The sequence below is a fragment of the Schistocerca cancellata genome, chromosome 12 (genome assembly GCF_023864275.1).
Source record: "Schistocerca cancellata isolate TAMUIC-IGC-003103 chromosome 12, iqSchCanc2.1, whole genome shotgun sequence".
NCBI lineage: Eukaryota > Metazoa > Arthropoda > Insecta > Orthoptera > Acrididae > Schistocerca > Schistocerca cancellata.
In genome coordinates, this window is record NC_064637.1 from 56,916,608 (window position 1) to 56,939,817 (window position 23,210).

Here is a 23,210-nt window from a genome sequence, read left to right on the forward strand (position 1 = left end):
GGATCTTAAAATGTAGCTATAGTTCTCTAATTTTTACACTGAAATTCTTGGATATATTGCCGTTGATAACTTAAGTTGGCTGACCCTTAAAAAAGTAATTTCCGCATGTATAAATATACAGTGTTAAGTAATTGCACTGCATAAACACTTAACAATATGCTTGTCTATAGCATATCCCATGTATTAGTCTTGTTATTTCCTGTAACAGCTAAATTCTTTTCAAATATCAGGAAAATTCTGGCAGAATGTTAGATCAGTCACTGAAAAGCAGAAGCATTGAGTCGTCGATTGAAAGACACAAAGAAAGATGATGTGCTAGCGCTCGAAGTAACCCCTTTCGAGCTAGAGTCTTGAGTAAAACACCCACAGACATACACATTTACACCAGCACATAGTGCAGCTGGACGAACAGTGCCTGCGGTGCATTTCAGCACGTGGACTTGATTGAGTTAGGGGTCGCATCTGGTGGGGTGGGTAAAGAGAGGGAGAGGTTGGAGGCAGGAAGAGGGATTGGGTGTGGATGGCTGATGGCTTAGAGGAAGGCAGCCATTTTACCAGCCAGGAATGCAGGAGGGAGGTGCAGCAGGTACATGGGCTAGGCACGTGACACACGGTTGTCAGAGCTGGTGAGGAGTGAAGGTAATGGACATCAGGAGGGGTTGACAGGACAGAGGAAATGGAAACTGTCGGGTCGACATGCAGGAACAGTGGGTAGCTGTGTACCCGCCACCCCTCCCTCCATTCCTAGCTGGGAAACCAGCTGCTGCTACCCATCCACCCTTAAATCCCTCTCCTCCTCTCTACCCACCCCAGCTGACACAACCCCCACCACAACCCAGACCATATGCTGAAATACACTGGCAGAGTTCGTCCATCTGCCCCATGTACAGGGTATAGGTGTGTGTGTGTGTGTGTGTGTGTGTGTGTGTGTGTGTGTGTGTGTGTGTGTGTTTTACTCAAGACTCTAGCTAAAAAAAGGGGTTACTTCAAGAGCTAGCACATCATTTTTCTATATGTGTGCCTATCAACAACTTCTGCTACTCAGTCAGAGGTCTCCTTCAGTCCAGAAGTTCACTGATAGAAAAGAAACTGCAATACTGAGAAGAGTTTTACGGCATAACTGAAAGTTGGTAGGCAAGTTTCTACAATTGAAAGATGATGCCTATTCAAATTTCACACCAGTTGCATAAGAACGGTGCTAGTAGCACAAATATGAGGATGCAAATCAGGTTTGCTTTAAATACATGCTGTAACAGTCATGAGTACTAGTTACCTCTGCAATTGCATGTTGTGAGTTGATGTTAGTCGAGAATGCCTGCAAGACGACAGATGCCATTACTAACACTTCACCGAGTTTGAATGATGTCATGTACGGAGAGAGCTAAGAGAAGCTGGATGTCCCTTCTGTGATACTGCAGAGAGGCTTGGCTGGAATGCAGCCAATGTACACGATTGCTAGCAGCTGTGGTCACGGGAATGTACTGTCGCAAGAAGACCGGGCTCCGGACAGCCACGTGGCACTATCGAGAGGGAGGACGGTCGTGTTCGCCGTACGGCTCTGGCGCATTATACGGCATCTCCAGCGGCAATCTGAGCCGCAGTTGGCACCACTGTGACACAACCAACTGTTACAAATCGGTTACTCCACGGACAGCTCTGAGCCAGATGTCCTGTAGCATGAATTTCACTACAGCCAAACCACCGCCATTTTCGACTTTGGTGGTGCCAAGCGAGAGCCCATTGGGCGGCAGGGTGGAGGTCTGTTGTCTTTTCTGATGAAAGCTGGTTCTGTCACAGTACCAGTGATGGGCGTGCTAGACACACTGGACCTCCGCCTGTTTGAATACATGTTTCACTGAATTATATTAAATTTCAGCCTCCAGTTGCATAAGCGAAGAAACTTTACCTAGGTTTTGACTATAATAATGCAGCCTTCTTCAGAAATGTCACAACATAAAATTAAAATTAAAACATGTCAGATATTTGCCTTGCCTCGCATGTTTTAATTTTATGTTGTGACATTTCTGAAGAAGGCTACATTATTATAGTCAAAACCTAGGTAAAGTTTCTTTGCTTAAGCAACTAGAGGCTGAAATTAATTTAATATAATTATATTTTACAGTTGCAGACTCTGCTGCACCATGCTAAAAATATTCACAAAGGTTTCACTGAGGAACTTTCCTGGCAGATTAAAACTGTGTGCCGGCCCGAGACTCGAACTTGGGACCTTTGCCTTCAGCAGGCAAGTGCTCTACCAACTGAGTTACCCAAGCACGACTCACGCCCCATCCTCACAGCTTTACTTCTGCCAGTATCTCGTATCCTACCTTCCAACGGGGCGCGAGACGTGCTTGGGTAGCTCAGCTGGTAGAGCACTTGCCCACAGTAGGCCAAGGTCCCGAGTTCAAGTCTTAGCACGGCACACAGTTTTAATCTGCCAGGATAGTTTCATATCAGCATACACTCCGGTGCAGAGTGAAAATCTCATTCAGGTTTCACTCCATTGAAACATGTCTCCAAGACAGCAACATAATAGGATGCAGTATTCAGGAATGAACAGGAGAAAACATGAGTAAAGACTGTCAAAATACAAAACACAGTCCACAAATATACAAATCGTGCGTAATAGTTTGTCACACCTAAGCTTCACAAAACTTTCATCGATGTCCAAAGGCCCGGCTCAACTAGACAAATACTCAGTTGATACATAACATGAACAACTTGTCACAGTTAACGACTAGGAAAATACTGCAGTGGTAAGGACGAAAACAAGCATATGACATGAATTTTACCAGAATATACATTACGAGGATTGGATAATAAACAAAAAGAAATTTATTGTAAACAATATTCTAACATTCTTCATGTTTGCAGATGCATGGGTCATAATTTAGACCTGTGGCCAAATTTTGATTGGCAGTCATAGGACATATACAATGTAAAATAAAAGGTAAAAGTGCACATACAATTTGAAGGAAAACAAAATCTGATGTATCATATTCATTCACCTAAAAATAACCCTGTATGTATGTAATTCCAGAAAATGATAAAGAGGGCAAGAACTACAGAGGGTGCCACAACTGTGGCGAGACATGTTTGGGTGGTAAGACAAAACGGTAATTTGCACACCTGCATTATCATTTTTCTGCAACCATGGGAACTCAGCTCAAAATTCCAACTCCTACAGGAAAGTACTGCCAGCCTTTTGTGCCCTTGCAATTTCAAAGTTTTAATGAATTTTCTTTTGGATTAAAAATAAATAAATAAATAAAAATTGTAGTGGTTCAATCTCGGTAAGCCACAAGGAGTCAGTTCCGCAGTATGCACAACACGGTGCCATACCTTAATTTTTGTAATTAAAAATTTTTTGCCCAACTCACTATCTCATTTTGAGTCCTGTTACTGTATCCTGTTGGTATACTAGACTTATCTGGAGGCGATGTGAGCATCACAGAGCAACCCAATAGCAGTCTTCAGCCTCACTCACACAAGAAAGTCCCTCCCTCTCACACACACACCTACATGGCCTCGAAACAAGCCACGTGTTCAGCAGTGATGTCTCTCAGAGCAACTGACCGGGCAACTTAATAACGCCGTGTGTCGGCGGTGGCGGCCTCTTCGCCGCCGGTCTGTCACCCTCCGGCAGCGGATCGGGGTCGTCTACGGCCTCGGCGTCGGCACCGTCTTCCCACGCGAGTTCCGGCACATTGTTGGCATTTGTTACGTTCAGTTCGTCCAGTACCTTCTTCCCTGAGTTTTGCTGAGGCAAGTCTTTCTTTTTATTGTTGCTAGCAGCCACACTGCTAGGTGAGGTTTTCACTGTGCTGTCCCCTGGCTGTGAAAATACAGAAAAAGTACCTAAAATTATTATTCTTTATTAGTTTCCTCATTTCCACATTGTTAGGAACACAACAATGCTATTTTTGGAGGACAAAATTGTTTCTTAACTGGCCAAAAATGTAATGTCTCTTTCTTACTCATTAGTTTACTATTTTAGCGTAGACCGTAGATAGATACAGGCCACACACACCCCTGTCTCTGCCATGTTAAAGTTTAAAGCCAACAACATCCAAGTCATATATATGATAAGTATTGCAATGCCTCTGTTATTCTGATTACAATGCATGCTTGTCCAAAGGAAAAACCACTGCAGGGACTACAGCTGCTGTGAAATGCATTATATGAATTCGCAGTTGTGAATAAGAAAACTATGAGCTGTAGAATGGAATGATCATAATGAAAATTTGTGCTGGACCAGGACTCTAACCCGGATTTCCAGTTCTGGTTTGTTATAAGACAGATGGAACTGAGAAGAAAAAATTGCTCATGTTAGTTAAATCAAAAAATGCTAGGTGTTTTAAGCATTTAAAAAATCTGTCAGTGCACTACAATGCTAATAAAAGGTCCTGGATGGCCTCGAAACTCTTCAGTGCTGAAATAAGGTGTTGGGATCAGGAGCTTAGAAGTCAGAAAAGGGAGATACTGGTTCTTGTTGACTACTTTCCGGATCGTGGAGAACGTTAAGATTATTTTCCTTCCAGCAAATACAACAAGCTTATTGCAGCCCATGGACCAAGGAGTAATTAGGTGTCTGAAATGCCACTACTGTAAGCTCATATGACTGAAAATGGTACAGTGCATTGAGAAAAAGCAGGACTATTCTATTACACTGATGGACACAATCAGATGCATTACCAAAGCTTGGAGCTGGGTCACAGCCCAAAACATCAAGAACTATTTCTGCCATGTGGGAATCAAAAAAGTTCAAATGTGTGTGAATTCCTAAGGGACCAAACTGCTGAGGTCATTGGTCCTTAGACATACACACTACTTTGCCCGAGGGAGGATTCAAAACTCCAGCAGGAGGGACCGTGCAATCTGACCACTCCGCACAGCGAGAATCACAACTGAACGAATAAATGCCACCGAAACTGAACTGTTCTATTCTCGATCAATGCGACCCTGAAATGTATGCAACAATAGATGATGACCTTGTTACAACCAAAGGGTACACTGAAGACAAAATTGTAAATGAAGTGAAGACTCAAGGCCACAGTGACCATGATGTGAGCAAGGGAGAAGAGGAAGAAGAAAGAAAAAATGCCTATTCCTACTGTGAGTGACTCTTTAGACGCCATCATAATTGTGAACATGTTCTATGAAGCTAGGGGAGGCAGCAGTGAAACTGCAAATGAAATGCTGAAAATAGAATGTAATTTAGAAAATGTGTACTGGGCATATAGACAGCAGAGTAAAATGACTGACTACTTCACTCCTAAGTAAAAAAGTTTTGGGAGTACTTAGCATATTAATGTAAGTTTAAGAGTGAATACTGTATGTGAAATAAAGTAATTGCCAACACAACAGACTGAAAATACAAATCTCGGTTACAACGGCAATCATTTACAAAATAATTTTCAAGGTCCTTTGAATGTTTTTATAGCCAGGTTTCACAGTCACAGTATTACTTCTTTTCAGATATTATTCCGTGCAACCTAACAATACACAAGATTCTATCACTGTAATAAGAACCTTTTCTGAAAATGTTACAAGATGAACTCAACAGCAATCCACAAGTCATCTGCAAATGGACACTACCACGCTGACAGAGACGTCGGTTTCAATATAATGACATCACACGCAGTCTACAGGACTTATGGTTTAATTCTTTTACCTGTGAGCTGCAGATCAGAAAGTAGCTGTAACAGCTCCAGTGAAAACTCTCCTCCACAATGCAGCACACTGCTAGTTCTATGGAATTTTTATTTACTCAGTTTTGTGTATTTGATAAGTCAATGTCGTACCTTTGTTTTACAAGTAGAAAGTGCTCCTGTTATGTTTCACGCATAGTAATATTATTTGCAGAAGATTGGAAGACAGCAACTAGACTCTGTCGAAACAAGTCACTGGGGAAATAAAATAAAAATATTACAAGACATGATCTTGGCTGACAAATTATCTTATTTACCAAGTTCACTCTCAGCAAAATGTGTGGCTTATATACAACTGAGGACTTGTGACATTGCCACTATATGCACAACTGTTGGGCATGATGATTATTACTTACCAATACACTGGCCAGTCACTTAGCAGAGAATATTGATCTGTGTGTGTGTGTGTGTGTGTGTGTGTGTGTGTGTGTGTGTGTGTGTGTGTACACACATATATATTTATTTAAAAAGAAAGATGATGAGACTTACCCAACAAAAGCGCTGGCAGGTCGATAGACACACAAATAAACACAAACATACACACAAAACTCTAGCTTTCGCAACCAACGGTTGCCTCGTCAGGAAAGAGGGAAGGAGAAGGAAAGACAAAAGGATTGGGTTTTAAGGGAGAGGGTAAGGAGTCATTCCAATCCCGGGAGCGGAAAGACTTACCTTAGGGGGAAATTCGCACACACACACATATCCATCCACACATACACAGACATTTGTAAAGGCAAAGAGTTTGGGCAGAGATGTCAGTCGGGACGGAAATACAGAGGCAAAGATGATGTTGAAAGACAGGTGAGGTATGAGCGGCGGCAGATTGAAATTAGCGGAGATTGAAGCCTGGCGGATAGCGAGAAGAGAGGATATGCTGAAGGGCGGCAGAGTAAGTCTTTCCGCTCCCGGGATTGGAATGACTCCTTACCCTCTCCCTTAAAACCCAATCCTTTTGTCTTTCCTTCTCCTTCCCTCTTTCCTGACGAGGCAACCGTTGGTTGCGAAAGCTAGAGTTTTGTGTGTATGTTTGTGTTTATTTGTGTGTCTATCGACCTGCCAGCGCTTTTGTTGGGTAAGTCTCATCATCTTTCTTTTTAAATATATTTTTCCCACGTGGAATGTTTCCCTCTATTATATTCACATATATATTTATGTATATTTATATACCTAAAAACAAAGATGATGTGACTTACCAAATGAAAGTGCTGGCAGGTCGACAGACACACAAACGAACACAAACATACACACAAAATTAAAGCTTTCGCAACAAACTGTTGCCTCATCAGGAAAGAGGGAAGGAGAGGGAAAGACGAAAGGATGTGGGTTTTAAGGGAGAGGGTAAGGAGTCATTCCAGTCCCGGGAGCGGAAAGACTTACCTTAGGGGGAAAAAAGGACGGGTATACACTCGCACACACACACATATCCCGATTTTATAGCAGCGGTAGTGTTGAAGGCGGAAAATAAAATTATTTGGTTATGGTTGGGAAGTGGGTTACGTATTGTTGAGCATATATAGGCGGGATAAAATTGTATAGTAGATTACGGTAAAAGGGGAAGGTGAATACAAAGTGAAACTACTGGAATGACTCCTTACCCTCTCCCTTAAAACCCACATCCTTTCGTCTTTCCCTCTCCTTCCCTCTTTCCTGATGAGGCAACAGTTTGTTGCGAAAGCTTTAATTTTGTGTGTATGTTTGTGTTCGTTTGTGTGTCTGTCGACCTGCCAGCACTTTCATTTGGTAAGTCACATCATCTTTGTTTTTAGGTATATTTTTCCTTCGTGGAATGTTTCCTTCTATTATAACCATATCATTAATTTGAACCCAACAATTACGTTTGTTATTGTCGCCTTTGCTTTTCGAAATCTTTCCTGTCGTCTTATTTCTCTTTTTTCTCTTTATTTTCTCTTTCTGTTTTTCCAGTAGTTTCACTTTGTATTCACCTTCCCCTTTTACCGTAATCTACTATACAATTTTATCCCGCCTATATATGCTCAACAATACGTAACCCACTTCCCAACCATAACCAAATAATTTTATTTTCTGCCTTCAACACTACCGCTGCTATAAAATCGGGATATGTGTGTGTGTGTGCGAGTGTATACCCGTCCTTTTTTCCCCCTAAGGTAAGTCTTTCCGCTCCCGGGACTGGAATGACTCCTTACCCTCTCCCTTAAAACCCACATCCTTTCGTCTTTCCCTCTCCTTCCCTCTTTCCTGATGAGGCAACAGTTTGTTGCGAAAGCTTTAACTTTGTGTGTATGTTTGTGTTCGTTTGTGTGTCTGTCGACCTGCCAGCACTTTCATTTGGTAAGTCACATCATCTTTGTTTTTAGGTATATTTTTCCTTCGTGGAATGTTTCCTTCTATTATAACCATATGTATATTTATATTTACATAAGTATACACATAAGTACGTATATGTATGCACATACGTATGAATATGTAAGAGGGATGTCCCGAAAGTAAATTTTGCCATTGTTTTCCATATGGAAACTTCATTGCCAAAACCAAATATGCCATGGCACCATGAACTACATACTTTCACTATTTTTTGAAACATTCGCCACTGACATTTGGCATAGCGTGCAATCACTTTGTATAAACCACTCTGGTAAAACTCGGTGCCCAGCAATGCAAGGAACTGTTGCACAGCCTGCTCCGCCTCAACATTAGTTTGGAAGTGATGTACCAAGTGTGCCCAGGTGGAAGCCCAATGGGGCAAGATAAGGTCCGTGTGACAGGTGATCCAATTTCTCCCATTTGAAGCAAGGTATCAAGTTACCATTCTTGCTCTCTTGTGATCTGCAGTCAGGTTTCTCGGTATCCACCTTGCACACACTGTTTGGTAATTCAACACATCATGGGCCTGAGCAAGATACGCAGTATGAATGCCATGTCTGACATTGTCAAGCGTGTATCCACTAATACTATGTCCTACACTCTACCAGTGTATTTTTCATTTGTGGACGTGTAGGAACATCCACTTCCATCTCTACCTTCCAACCTACACCTTCCTTCACTGAACATGCAACACTAGTGACTAACCATCTGACGAGACACGATCTCTTTAGCATACACAGTCAGCAGACATTCATGGATGATAGACACACTAGTGCCACGTGCCCATTCTAACAGGATAACAGCACACACTACTTCTGGTGACCACGTTTTCAGTACACATCTGTCTGCCACGATGATGTGTACTTGAGTAACCTTGGGCATCCCCATATGCCCAAATCTCTCCTCTTCAGTGCTCTGCACAGGCATCATTCCTCCTTCGCTGATGCCCCTTCCATTGCTGAACCAGCAAAGGGAGCGGATTCATATCACATTTGTTTGTTTCACATTGTGTACCAATTTATCTTTCAAAAACAATGACATAACTCACTTTCAGAACATCCCTCGTGTACATGTACGCGTGTGTGTGTGTGTGTGTGTGTGTGTGTGTGTGTGTGTGTGTGTGTGATTCAGGAGGAATGTCACAATTTGTGAGGTGATTCTTCATTTGAAAATAAACTCAAAAAATCGTTGTACATATGTCCAGTTTTTAATCATTATGGAACTGGAGTGGGTTGAAGACTAGGATGGGATAATGGTGGGACAAATGACTGATCCACCATATAAGAGATGTTCAAAAAGTCCCCCGCCCATCTTAGAGCACTTATCAAAGCATTGGAGGGTGTGTTGAGCTGCACATTGATCATCATATTGGTGGGCTTTAACGCAGGCAGCAGCAATAGTGATACGAGTGACAACTTCTTCATGTGTATCCACCTTCATAGTGTACACATCTCCCTTTAACCAGTCCCATAACCCTTTCAGACCCCCACCCAAACTTGAAATGAAAATTTTGAAATAAATGCATTTTTGTAACTACAAAAATATAGAATCGTGGACCAATTGCATAGAAAATTTTATTTTTTAATTTTGATACAAATTTTGAACCCACACGATTGTGTGGGTCGGGATTATCTTACATATTTATGTCATTTCTTGCAGTGATATTCACGAAAGCAATTACTGTCTTTTGACAAACACAAATAAATATTACACTTCAACACTGCAGACATCTGGTTCTCGTCCTCTTCTTGCAATTTTTTTGCCTGCAGCAACGAGCTGAATGCAAATCATCAACAGCTGGCCAATGATGATATCCGTCTAGCCGCTACTCATCACATGGTGTGTTTGCTGGTTTGTACATTTTATTTGGTAGCTCTTCATTGGATTCACTTTCATGTTTCTGTCCTGAAGAAGAAGAAATTAGCACTTCCCCAATCACTTGTCGGAATCCAAGAAGATCTAAAGTGTTTTTCTTTTGTACTTTATTGGCTTCGCATTCAACTTTACATTGTAACCAGGAATTGACACAAGCGAAATCAAGTAAATGAATCAAAACTTTTATAGTTCACTTTCCACAATCTATTAGTTTCTGATTCACGTGGAATGTTGTTAGTGTCCACAACATGCAATGCTGTTCTGAGAGTGAAGAACCTGTCTCTAGGCATACAATCTGCAATAGTTGGCATACGCAATGACTTCTGCCAGTACATACGTGTACGAGGATATCTAATGCATCCCATAAGTACATGCATGTCATACAGCTTTTTTATCTCTTGAGGATTTGTATGAAGCAACTTCCCTTTCTTCAAAAAGTAGTAACTGTTAGAGCAGTCAGATGCTAACTGAAAAAAATCTCCTGGGTAGTACTCGCTGAAATATCTCATTGGAGTTTTGATTTCCTGTCCTACCTCACTCTCAGAGTGCGCAAAAATTTTGGAGGTGAATGGTCTATTTCTCCGAGTGGACAAACAACGATGTGTTCCCACTGTTTTTTTAGAATTCTTTCTATTGTGTTGACTGAGAAAATTGACCTGAACTTCTGGAGCAACAGGTAGTATTGTTGCAGAAGCATTGTTACAATTTTCCTCCTCGTCAGAAGATTCAGAGCTTTCTCCAAGTCTATGTTTGATTGTTGGAAGAGTCAAAGTTGTATCTAACAATTCGTCATCACTACTGAAGACTTCCACTTCAGAGTCATCTAATATGGCTAGAATTTCCTTGTCAGTAAGCCCTAAAACGAAACAAACAGTGAAAATAATGCGTAAATACAATAGTAAAATGACTTATCTATTCCGTAATCTGTTCCGAATCGTAACCACAAACATCGACTGAAAACGACCATATGCCAGTAAAATAGTCCCAACACGCACAATTGTGCGTGTGGATGTTACAGTCATTGTAGCTATGAAAGTATTCAAATAATTGTGGTGGACATATTTTTATTTACTTCTGTACACCTTTCGGAATCTCAAACACACTTTTCCAAATGTCAAAACGCAATAAATAAAGCACAATAAACATTTACCTCGACAGACATGCTTCCGACCCGCCATCTAGAAAATTACCAAAGATTAAGACACAATATCTCGCGTCTGTAACGAGATATCAATATAAATCGAGTTGTATATGAAACAGCGATTCCTGCACACTCGTGTGACTTGGGGCTCAACTGCATAGCAGAATAATATGATGCTGCAACGCAAATAAACCGCACCCACACAATTGTGTGTATCGTGTCTGAAAGGGATAAACAAAAGTCCAATGGGGTTAGGTCGGGTCATCTGGCAGGTCAGTTAATAGGTCCACCATGGCCAACCCACTGTTGAGGAATTGCATTATCCAGATACTGGGATCCTTGCTGGTACAGTGAATAGGTGATCCATTATGTTGCAAATACATTTTCCACTGTTGCTCTACTATTATGTCTTCCAAAAGTTCAGGTAGGTCATCAATAAGGAAATGTGGATTGCTGCACCTGTCACACGATCTGGCAGGAACACAGTCCCTACCACCAGGTCATCGACCATACCACAGAATCAAACTTTGATTCTTGTTTTCCTAGCTTCTCCATCGCCCATGTATGAGAACTGTGGTTTTCATGATACCACTGCATATAAATGAAGCCTCGTCTGTAAATAAAGTTTATTACAAGACGTCTCTGTGTACAGCGAACCAATCAAAATTTTTGTTTGCTTACTGAGTGACCTGGATAAAGATGCCACATGGGCTGCACACTGCTCTGGTAGAAACCCTCAGAATGTAATATGCACTACACTTGCATTTGTGGGCTATCGAACTGATGACTAATGTGTCGTGTACTGCTGGTGGGACTCTGTTGTGCCATTTCAGTAATGTCTCCCCTTTCCTCAAATGACTGGACAGCCTCTCGTTCTGATGTTACTTGCACACTGGCTAGTGTTCCAGATTTATGCAACATTTGAAATACCCTGGCACAGGTGGTTTGTCAATCAGAGAAATGTCTCCAGTATTCTGTCCCAGCCAAATAGGCACGGCCATTACAGTACCCAAATACAGACAACATGTGTGCGTATTCAGCACAGGTGAACATATGCAGCATGTTGGTATTCGTGGGCACAATGAACTTGCCCAATCAAACAAGATTCAAGCATGATAGGCACACTGACTCATGACTGCTCACTGATCCGAGCCACGACTGCACACTGCGTATTCTTGGCAGGGGTTCCCTTGGTTTGACATCACAGAGCTGCCATCTGTCGGAGAACCACCACAACATCCTGTACGATGAATCAGTCATCTGTATCACCATTATTCTGTCCACCACAGCACCTACGTGGCATTTCAGTTAGTAATATTAACATCTGTCTTCATAAATCATTTATGGATGTGTGTACTCTTCAACCCACTACAGCTCCATAATGATTGAAAATCAGAGACACCTTCATAGGGCTTCTTTGGTTTTTCTTTTTTACATGTAGAATCACCTCACACCTGTGTGTGTGTGTGTGTGTGTGTGTGTGTGTGTGTGTGTGTGTGAAGGAAGGGGCCCATTACAGTACCGATGTAGCAGTGGCATCTTGATTTCTAATGTATGAAACCCTCAATGTTGGACTCATACTCACTCCATCTGCGACCTCTATGAGACACCTCGCCCGTGTCCAACAGTGGAGTTCTTGCTGTCACTTCACTACAGTATTGTAGGATCTCAAAGTATGGTGAGCAGAGACAGAAGCAAATGTTCCATTCGACCAACAGTTTTGGATTTCGGCTGACTTCTGCTGACTAAAGAACGGAATGAGGCTCTTCCGAGTTTACCTTCATACAACGCGCTGTGTAAATAAAAAGTATTCAAGAATAAGCCTTCTGTGACATTGTCAGTTGCTCTGCCTACAGACACATAATCTCGGTTTATCTAAGTCGAAAGAAGTGAAACCAGGCTGCGAAATTTATCTATCCTGGCGACAAAATACAAGACAGAAACTAAACTAGATTTGAATGACGCAATCAGCACTATGCTTCACACAGTGCAATAAAAATTATAATAAAAGCACAATTCCCACAAGTGGATATTTTCTTAACTCTTAATTGTGACTCAGTTTCTCTTATTTCTAATTAATAATTTCTGTACTATTAATATGTTATAAGGAGTGAATAAGATTTGTTCTTCATTGCACACCACACTAAAACCAATGTACCACAGATGTCATCAACAATATTACATAGATTTTATTTTATTTTGAATTTTTTTAGAAAAGTTTATATAATTTGTAATTTATTATCACAATAATACACTTAACTTGTTGTAGTGTGGTATTTTTCCATCATTAGAGTTCATTTAAGTAATATTTTACAGGAATGCTTCATTTATAGAATTTGCTACATCTATGAAGAAAAAATTGCAGAAACGAAGTTTTACATTAAGGAGGGTGGGAGGGGGCAGGTTTGGCAAAACTGCCAGTGACGCAGGATCACCTCGATATGGCTCTAGTGACTGCAAGCGAGAAACAGTAGACTGAATGTTAGCAATGTTAGACCTAGGTATACAATATTGTCAGCTTTAAGAACTACAAACTGTTACCTATTAGTTAACAAGAACTGATTAATTCTTAGGCAATATCACTAATAACAAAACTCCATAACTTAGTTAACAATCTAGAATTTTCAGTGAGCCTTCAGTTGCAAGATAGTTAATAGGGCTTTATTGTTAGTATTATGACGAAGTACTAAATCTAATGTCAGTGGAGCACGGGTTGGAGATGATGAATCTCTCGTGTTTCACTACAGCAGCAGATTAAATTGGAAGTAATTACACGTGTTCCAACCACTCTTTGCAACATTTCAAGTCCACTGCCTGCACAGTCACAAATAAAAAGCAGCAGCACTTGACAAGCCTTTACCTGTGTGCTGCTAGCCGGTGTCTCTGGCACAGGGGACAGCCCAGTGGCTGCTCCAGCAGTACTCGCCTCACTGTTGCACGCCGCTAAAGCTGCAGGCCCACCTGTACGGAAAAACTTGCTTTAGTATAATCTTCACTACGGTGAAACAGGACCAGCACACATAACAACCACAAATCAAACTGTGCATTAGAAAACTGGCAAAACAAACTGTATACAGAGCAGTAGTATAAAGCGAATAATGTAAACTGAGAGCCAATATCATTTCTACATCTACACTCCTGGAAATTGAAATAAGAACACCGTGAATTCATTGTCCCAGGAAGGGGAAACTTTATTGACACATTCCTGGGGTCAGATACATCACATGATCACACTGACAGAACCACAGGCACATAGCCACAGGCAACAGAGCATGCACAATGTCGGCACTAGTACAGTGTATGTCCACCTTTCGCAGCAATGCAGGCTGCTATTCTCCCATGGAGACGATCGTAGAGATGCTGGATGTAGTCCTGTGGAACGGCTTGCCATGCCATTTCCACCTGGCGCCTCAGTTGGACCAGTGTTCGTGCTGGACGTGCAGACCGCGTGAGACGACGCTTCATCCAGTCCCAAACATGCTCAATGGGGGACAGATCCGGAGATCTTGCTGGCCAGGGTAGTTGACTTACACCTTCTAGAGCACGTTGGGTGGCACGGGATACATGCGGACGTGCATTGTCCTGTTGGAACAGCAAGTTCCCTTGCCGGTCTAGGAATGGTAGAACGATGGGTTCGATGACGGTTTGGATGTACCGTGCACTATTCAGTGTCCCCTCGACGATCACCAGTGGTGTACGGCCAGTGTAGGAGATCGCTCCCCACACCATGATGCCGGGTGTTGGCCCTGTGTGCCTCGGTCGTATGCAGTCCTGATTGTGGCGCTCACCTGCACGGCGCCAAACACGCATACGACCATCATTGGCACCAAGGCAGAAGCGACTCTCATCGCTGAAGACGACACATCTCCATTCGTCCCTCCATTCACGCCTGTCGCGACACCACTGGAGGCGGGCTCCACGATGTTGGGGCGTGAACGGAAGACGGCCTAACGGTGTGTGGGACCGTAGCCCAGCTTCATGGAGACGGTTGCGAATGGTCCTCGCCGATACCCCAGGAGCAACAGTGTCCCTAATTTGCTGGGAAGTGGCGGTGCGGTCCCCTACGGCACTGCGTGGGATCCTACGGTCTTGGCGTGCATCCGTGCGTCGCTGCGGTCCGGTCCCAGGTCGACGGGCACGTGCACCTTCCGCCGACCACTGGCGACAACATCGATGTACTGCGGAGACCTCACGCCCCACGTGTTGAGCAATTCGGCGGTACGTCAACCCGGCCTCCCGCATGCCCACTATACGCCCTCGCTCAAAGTCCGTCAACTGCACATACGGTTCACGTCCACGCTGTCGCGGCATGCTACCAGTGTTAAAGACTGCGATGGAGCTCCGTATGCCACGGCAAACTGGCTGACACTGACGGCGGCGGTGCACAAATGCTGCGCAGCTAGCGCCATTCGACGGCCAACACCGCGGTTCCTGGTGTGTCCGCTGTGCCGTGCGTGTGATCATTGCTTGTACAGCCCTCTCGCAGTGTCCGGAGCAAGTATGGTGGGTCTGACACACCGGTGTCAATGTGTTCTTTTTTCCATTTCCAGGAGTGTACATCTGTACTCTGCAAACCACCGTGAAGTGCTTCACAGAGGTGACGTCCTATTGTACCAGTTATGGGGTTTCTTACTGTTCCATTCACATACAGAATACGGGAAGAATGATTGTCTGGCAGTCAGTCTACCAATTCCCGTAAGAGTTCGGGCAATCTGAGCGCATCCACACTGAAGAAGATCGTTGGCCAGTAAGGCTTACCTGTACAGATACCATTTGTGACCTTGAAGCTCTCAAAGAATGAAATTACAATGAATTCATACAGATAAGGCTTACCAGCCAATGATCTTCTTCAGTGCAGATGCACTCACATTGCTCAAACTCTTATGGGAATAGGTAGATTGACTGCTGCGAGTAATGAGTATAGTGAGCAAGGGCATTACAAATGTAGTGTGTGGACAGAAAGTTGGAAAGAGTGGGTCTCGTGGGGAGTATGCCAGAGATAAGTCCCTGCAGTCGCACTATCCTCTGTGTCCTCGGTGGCTCAGTCGGATAAAGCATCTCCCGTGCAAGCAGGAGGTCCCGGGTTCGAGTCCTGGTCGGGGCACACATTTTTCAACTGTCCCCCTCGATATTTATCAATGCCCGCAAGCAGCTAAAGATCTGATTTCATTGTAATTTCATTCTTTGAGAGCTGAAAGATCACCAATGGTATCTGTACAGATACCACCTTCATATCAATGTTATCAGGTGGTGTGGTCGTCTTTCCCCTGCCTCCTGGCTTCTTGTTCAATGGAGAACCTGTCTCACGAAAGTTCTTAACCTGTAGCAAAATGGTATCGTGGATCAGAATTGCACCATTATGTGGAACATCGAATTGGAGGCAGAAATTCCTGAGTGGTGGTCACAGATTTTGCATTTCTAAAGAATGTCTCTACGAGAAATATATGATGTTGTACAATCCATCTCTCTGTTTTAACTCAACTGCTGCTGTAAGGAAAACAATGAGCCCAATCATGCCCTGCCACTTTGCTGATTCACTCACAACTACTCAAGTCAAAAATGTCAGTTAAGTCTGACTCACGCTGTGCTATGGCACCTTCCGTGATATGACTGCAAAAGTATTTCAAAAGGTCTATTTGAAAGTATGTTTTTGCACAGAGGAAACATTGGTTTCATATCTCCATAAAAGTCTGACAAGAAAGACTTCCTTAGAAACTGTTTACACGTTCATATATTTCATTTTGTGCTTGGCATAGAGAGTTGAAATGGGGTCTTCCCAAGACTATTATATTGGGCAGATAGGGCACAATTTCTGTGTGTGTTCTGTGTGTGTTACATTACTATTTTGAATGTTTCAGGATGTCATCTTACAGGCAATAACAACGTATTAATCTATTGACGAAAGAATGAAATATTACATTCATCACCGAAGGGCATCACAAAATGCCCTAGAAAAAATTGAATGTTTTTTTCACCACAAAACAGACAAAACTCTGGTTAGACAAGAGAAAAAGTGGCTTCAGTAGAAATTTTTTCTTTCCCCATTTGATGTTCATTTGCTCTTTCTCTGGTCCTTTGCATGTTAATTAAATAGCACCTTAACATATTATTCTTTTTTGTAAAAAACTTATCAATGGCACATTTTACTTATCCTTTCCAAGTTACAAGCAATACTTGTATTTGAAACATTCTATTTCAGTCTACAGATTCAGATTTTGATTCCTTGTCTGTCTCATTTCAAATATTTGTTATTTCCTTAGAAACTGTTTACACGTTCATATATTTCATGGCATAGTGATCTGCAACTGTGATGTCATAAGTGTGGCTCCAGGTTTTGTTTTGTTTGGGGTGAGGTGCAGCATTTCTTTGGTGTCATTAACAAAACTGCAATAGCTGAATGATGTTTTTTAGTGCAGTGAAATGCAAGCACAGCTTGTGCGAGGGTCATTCAATAAGTAATGACCTACATTTGTTTTCCTCAGCACATATTTATTGTTAAGAGTCAGAATTTGATGACAACATACATCAACATGTGTTGTCCATGTCCTATTTTTCTACGTAATCTCCATCACATTCTATGGCTGTACGTCAATGTTATGGAAGACCATGTATTCCCTGTTGGTAAAAGCTCTTGTCCTGTAGACGTAGCCATGTTTTCACTGCACGACCGACACTCTCGTCATCTTCAAAGTGTGTTCCCCATAGAGAATCTATATGTTCCAACCATTCAGATGAAATGGCTTTTCTCTGAATCTTTTGATCCGCTGTGAGAATTTGTGGAACCCTTCGTGAGCACCTCTTTGAATATCCGGGAGTCTCGGTCACTGAGGACACACTTCCAATGCTGACAGACAACCGTAGAGCCAATTGTCAAGCTGTGATGCACCATTCGGCACGAATAGTGGCATCCGCACGATTCAGCATGTCTTGAGCAGTGGCTTTGACAGGACGTCCCGAGTGTGGCTGATCGTGGACCTCTGTTTCTGCATTTCCTGAGGCTGTAACTTTCTTTACCCATCACCCAACTGTACTCCTATCAACTGCAGCATCGTCGTACACTGCACACAAATGTTTATGATTGTTCACTACGGTTTCTTTTTCTGCACACAAGCATTCGATAAAAGCACACTGTTTGATGTAGATGCCATTTTGACACTGTACTACGGCTCTGTCACCTGCCAGAACGGTTCGAAACATCATCAGCGCACAGAACAAAATTCAAATGTGAAGCAACAACAAGGGCATTTGTCTACGTATATTAATGGCTTAAAAAAAAAAAAAAAAAAAAAAAAAAAAAAGTTGGGCATTACTTATTGAATGACCCTCATAATTGCAGGCCTTGAGGCACAGCAGCCCCTAATTATATATTACAATAAATTTATCAATACTTGATTTCAGAATTTAAATTATCAGGATGCAATTCGAGTAATTATCACATGAATTTACATATTGAGAGTTAATTTTTTTGGGACTGCTTATACTGACTGATGCTTTTCCAACAGGTAGTAGTTAAGGCTCTGCCTTGAAATTCCGGTTAAGCTCTACATGCCAGAGGTCTGGGGGTGTGACTGCTGCAAAATACAGACATTATGGGCCTCCCAAAGGTTCAGCCATTTCGGCCTATCTGTCCTATGTCACATCTACATGACATATACACCATGAGCAGAACTTGGAAGTTGCCATATTACATTTTATTTAAGCCTTTATTTGGTGGGTTTTGTAAATGGTTATGTACTATAACTTACATCCTATGAATAAATGCCATTTCAAAGCACAAGCTCATTGAGGATCTCTTGGAAACACATTGTTTTTTGTACAATTTGTTGTAAAAAACTGACAAAAAATGTCGTATTGGTGTTTAAAGGATTTTCGTTGTTTTGACATTGTAACTTGCATGTCATCATTCCATTCTATAGCTGATGGTTGTCATCATGCGCAATTGCGAATACATTTAATGTGTTTCATAATGGCAATAGTCACCGCAGTGTTTGTTCCTTTGGATACACATGCACGTCCAAAGGAACTTTGCATCGTAATCAGAATAACACAGGCACTGCAAACTGTATATATTCACTATGTTTACAGTTCTTAACTTTACAACAGCTCTCAGTGCCAGAGCATACAGGGTGTATATGCCCCAGGATATCCAGGAAAAAACCCCAATATTTTTTCATCCAAGGAAAACATGGGAATTTTTTAGAATTCGGTAGATTTTTCATTGTTTGAGTTTCCGTTAAATTTTTGTAATTTTGACTGGTAAGAACTGATTCTTTAACAAAGAATTTTACTTTAGCCCACTACTGCAGAATAATACTGCAGCAATAAAACAAAAACAAGATAATAACACTAAAATGGAACTTTAGTTTCAGAGAAAATGTGCCATCTGCAACATCAAAAACAGTGCATACACAAGCATCTACCAACAGCAAAATCTTTCAAAGGCTTTAGGTTGAAGACTATGGAATACTCTGAAATAACAAATTGCTTTTCGCAAGCATTATGTCACAACTGTTTACATATCTAAAAGGTTGAATGAAAATATTGTGAATGATGGTTTAAGAAGTATTGCTTTCTAAGCAAATTCTCTTTTACACAAGATGAATCATTCACATGTGAGAATGTGCAATGAATTTCTTACATCCGGAGCATTTGACTGACATAACTTAACGCTCAGGACTTGCCACTTAGAAAAATATTTTTCCATTATTTAAAATTTTACTGGTACATTTGTGTTTTATATACCCCACAGAGTACCACATGTTAAAAAAGAGCTAGCTTCGAGGTTAATTCTTCATATTTATTTTAGTTCTTTTATAGATTACAAATTATGCAATAACAATGGCAAAAAGTATAATTAAGCTTCAAAAAAAAGTGTGAAATGAGTGCTAGAGCAATTTCACACATAACTGGCTTTTCTATGGAAAAGTCGAAGTGCTCAACAGAACACGAATTCAGTGAGGTAACAAACAAAATGTTCAGTGGTGCAGCAGTGAAATCTATAATTGTGCCTGTCATAAATATTCAGCTGTTACAGTATAAGATTTGTTCTTAGGATCTTCCCTCACCACACACTTAGAGAAAAGCAGCAAAAAAAGTTTGATGACCAATATTATATGTGAAAGCTTAGCTTTTTTTTTGTAGCTATACTGAATGTATATTAATTTAAACCATTAACTATCCCGATTTCTGTTCACACTACTTAACAGTGATACTGCTATCGGCTGGCAAGATCATATGACATGAGCTACAATTGGTTGACAAAAGCGCATTGCAATCTCGATTTCAGTACTTTAGAAGCTGCCGTGTTGTACTTGGTGGAATTCTCACTTATACTTTTGTAATACAAAAATATGCAGCGTACATGTTGACACACATCAATGATCTTTCCAAAATAAGCTGTTTTTTTGCTGGGTTTTGTTTCTTTAAGTGCTGGGAAGTTCTACACTGGTGTATAAAACCCATACCATTGAAAGGACTGATAAGTTTTACAGCTGTTTTGGAAAGTCTCTTGTTGTTGCGGCACTTAAATGTATACCTGATGTTAACAAATTTCTCTTCTTTAGATATGGTTTCCTTGCGATAGCCAGCCTACATTTTATATCCTCTCTACTACGACCATCATCAGTTATTTTGCTCCCCAAATAGCAAAACTCATCTACTATTTTAAGTGTCTAATTTCCTAATCAAATTCCATCAGCACACCTGATTTGATTTGACTACATTCCATTATCCTCGTTTTGCTTTTGTTGACGTTCATCTTATATCCTCTTTTCAACACACTGTCCATTCTGTTCGACTGCTTTTCGAGGTGGTTTTCTGTCTCTTGACAGAATTGCAATGTCATTGGCAAAACCAAGGTTTTTATTTCTTCTCCCTAAACTTTAATTCCTACTCCAAATTTTTCTTTTGTTTCCTTTACTGCTTGCTCAATATACACAGTGAACAACATCTGGAATAGGCTACGATCCTGTCTCACTCCCTTCTCAACCACTGCTTCTGTTTTGTGCCCCTCCACTCTTCTTACTGCCATCTGGTTTCTGTACAAATTTTAAATAACCTTTCGCTCCATGTATTTGACTTCTGCCATCTTCAGGATTTGAAAGAGAGTATTCCAGTCAACAATATCAAAATCTGTCTCTAACTCTACAAATGCTAGAAATGTAGGTTTGCCTTTCCTTAATCTATCTTCTGAGATAAGTCATAGGGTCAATATTGCCTCACGTGTTCCAACATTTCTACGGAATCCAAACTGATCTTCCCAGAATCATACAATGTAGGCTTTCACGGCCGGTGTTGTCTTCAGTTGAAACTTCCGGGCCGAGAGGCCGTGGTCGATATGTAGAATTTCCACCTAACGTTTCGTCTCCATCTGCGGGAGACATCTTCTGAGGTCGTCTGGCTACTGCAACTGAGTCTAATGGGATGTTCGTGCTAGAACGCTTGTCAAGCTCGAACTTGCTTGTTCTAGCACGAACATCCCATTATCATATGCACATGTAAGGAGAAGCAATAGAGATTCACAAACACCATAACAATTTTAATAGAAAAGAGGAAATTTTAAAGTTAGACAAAATACGGATGTCGACGTTGCACCAGCAGAATGACAATCGATTACTCTTAATTGAGAATGATGACGCCATCCAAAAATAGACATACCGTCGGCATCACGTGACGAATGGTGGTGCACTCTATAAATGTGAGAGTACCTGGAGCCTCAGTGGCAGTAGCCGGACAATCTCAGAAGATGTCTCCCGCAGATGGAGACATAACGTTAGGTGGAAATTTTATATATCGACCACGGCCTCTCAGCCCGGAAGTTTCAACTAGTCTTCCCAGAGATTGGGTTCTACCAGTTTTTCCATTCGTCTGTAAACACGAAAAATTTTTAATTCTTCACCTCGAGTATAGGGTATTTTCACCCTGGAAAAACTGTATTTTTAAGTGGGTAAAAACAGGGAATTTTTTTTCTGGCCCTCGTACACACCCTGGTGTAGGTGATTAGCTTCTATAACTTTACACAATGTGATATCTTGCCGCTACATGCTAGTGGAAAGAGAGAGAGAGACCAAAGAGTACCCTCACCTGCTGTTTCCTTTGCAGATGCTGCCGGGCTCGGCTCGGCTGCGGGCGAGCCGCCCGCACCGCCGCCAGCTTTGGCCCGCAGGTTGCAGGTGCCGCACTCGTTGCCCTCAACGATGACGCAACAGCGGCACTTGCGGTGGCCGCAGGAGTCGCGGACGAACAGGGAGCCCACCCTCCAGAAGTCGCCGCACTGCGGGCACGCCACGGGCGGCACCCGTCCTGTCGGGGGTGCCGACGGGCCCGGCGCAGCCACCGCCGCTGCCGCCATCTGCGGAGGAGACTGACCGTTATCGGCTTACTCGGCAATTGGGAATCGTATATGGGTGATCGCTCTCGGTACGACAACCAAGTTAGAAAACTGCTGCGGAAGCAAGGGGAACTTCACAGCAAACATAAACATAGCCAACGCACTGCAAACAAACAAAAACTACGCGAAGCGAAATGTAATGTGAGGAGGGCCATGCGAGAGACGTTCAATGAATTCGAAAGTAAAGTTCTATGTACTGACTTGGCAGAAAATCCTAAGAAATTTTGGTCTTATGTCAAAGCGGTAGGTGGATCAAAACAAAATGTCCAGACACTCTGTGACCAAAATGGTACTGAAACAGAGGATGACAGACTAAAGGCCGAAATACTAAATGTCTTTTTCCAAAGCTGTTTCACAGGGGAAGACTGCACTGTAGTTCCTTCTCTAGATTGTCGCACAGATGACAAAATGGTAGATATCGAAATAGATGACAGAGGGATAGAGAAAGAATTAAAATTGGTCAAAAGAGGAAAGGCCGCTGGACCTGATAGGATACCAGTTCGATTTTACACAGAGTATGCGAAGGAACTTGCCCCCCTTCTTGCAGTGGTGTACCGTATGTCTCTAGAAGAGCGTAGCATTCCATAGCGTTGGAAAAGGGCACAGGTTATCCCCGTTTTCAAGAAGGGACGTCGAACAGATGTGCAGAACTACAGACCTATATCTCTAACGTCGATCAGTTGTAGAATTTTGGAACACGTATTATGTTCGAGTATAATGACTTTTCCGGAAACTAGAAATCTACTCTGTA

General features: G+C 42.0%; 1 protein-coding gene across 1 annotated transcript in view; it reads right to left on the reverse strand.

Moving 5' to 3' along the window:
- LOC126109452 (gastrula zinc finger protein XlCGF26.1-like) overlaps window positions 1–22,420 on the reverse strand; it is a 60,295-nt gene extending 37,875 nt beyond the window's left edge. Inside the window, exons 1-3 of the mRNA XM_049914481.1 lie at window positions 22,153–22,420; window positions 13,931–14,031; window positions 3,577–3,835 (exon numbers count right to left, since the gene is read on the reverse strand). Coding sequence (XP_049770438.1) covers window positions 3,577–3,835; window positions 13,931–14,031; window positions 22,153–22,420 — 628 coding nt within the window. The remainder of the gene's footprint in view (window positions 1–3,576; window positions 3,836–13,930; window positions 14,032–22,152) is intronic.
- Window positions 22,421–23,210: the final 790 nt, after the last annotated feature.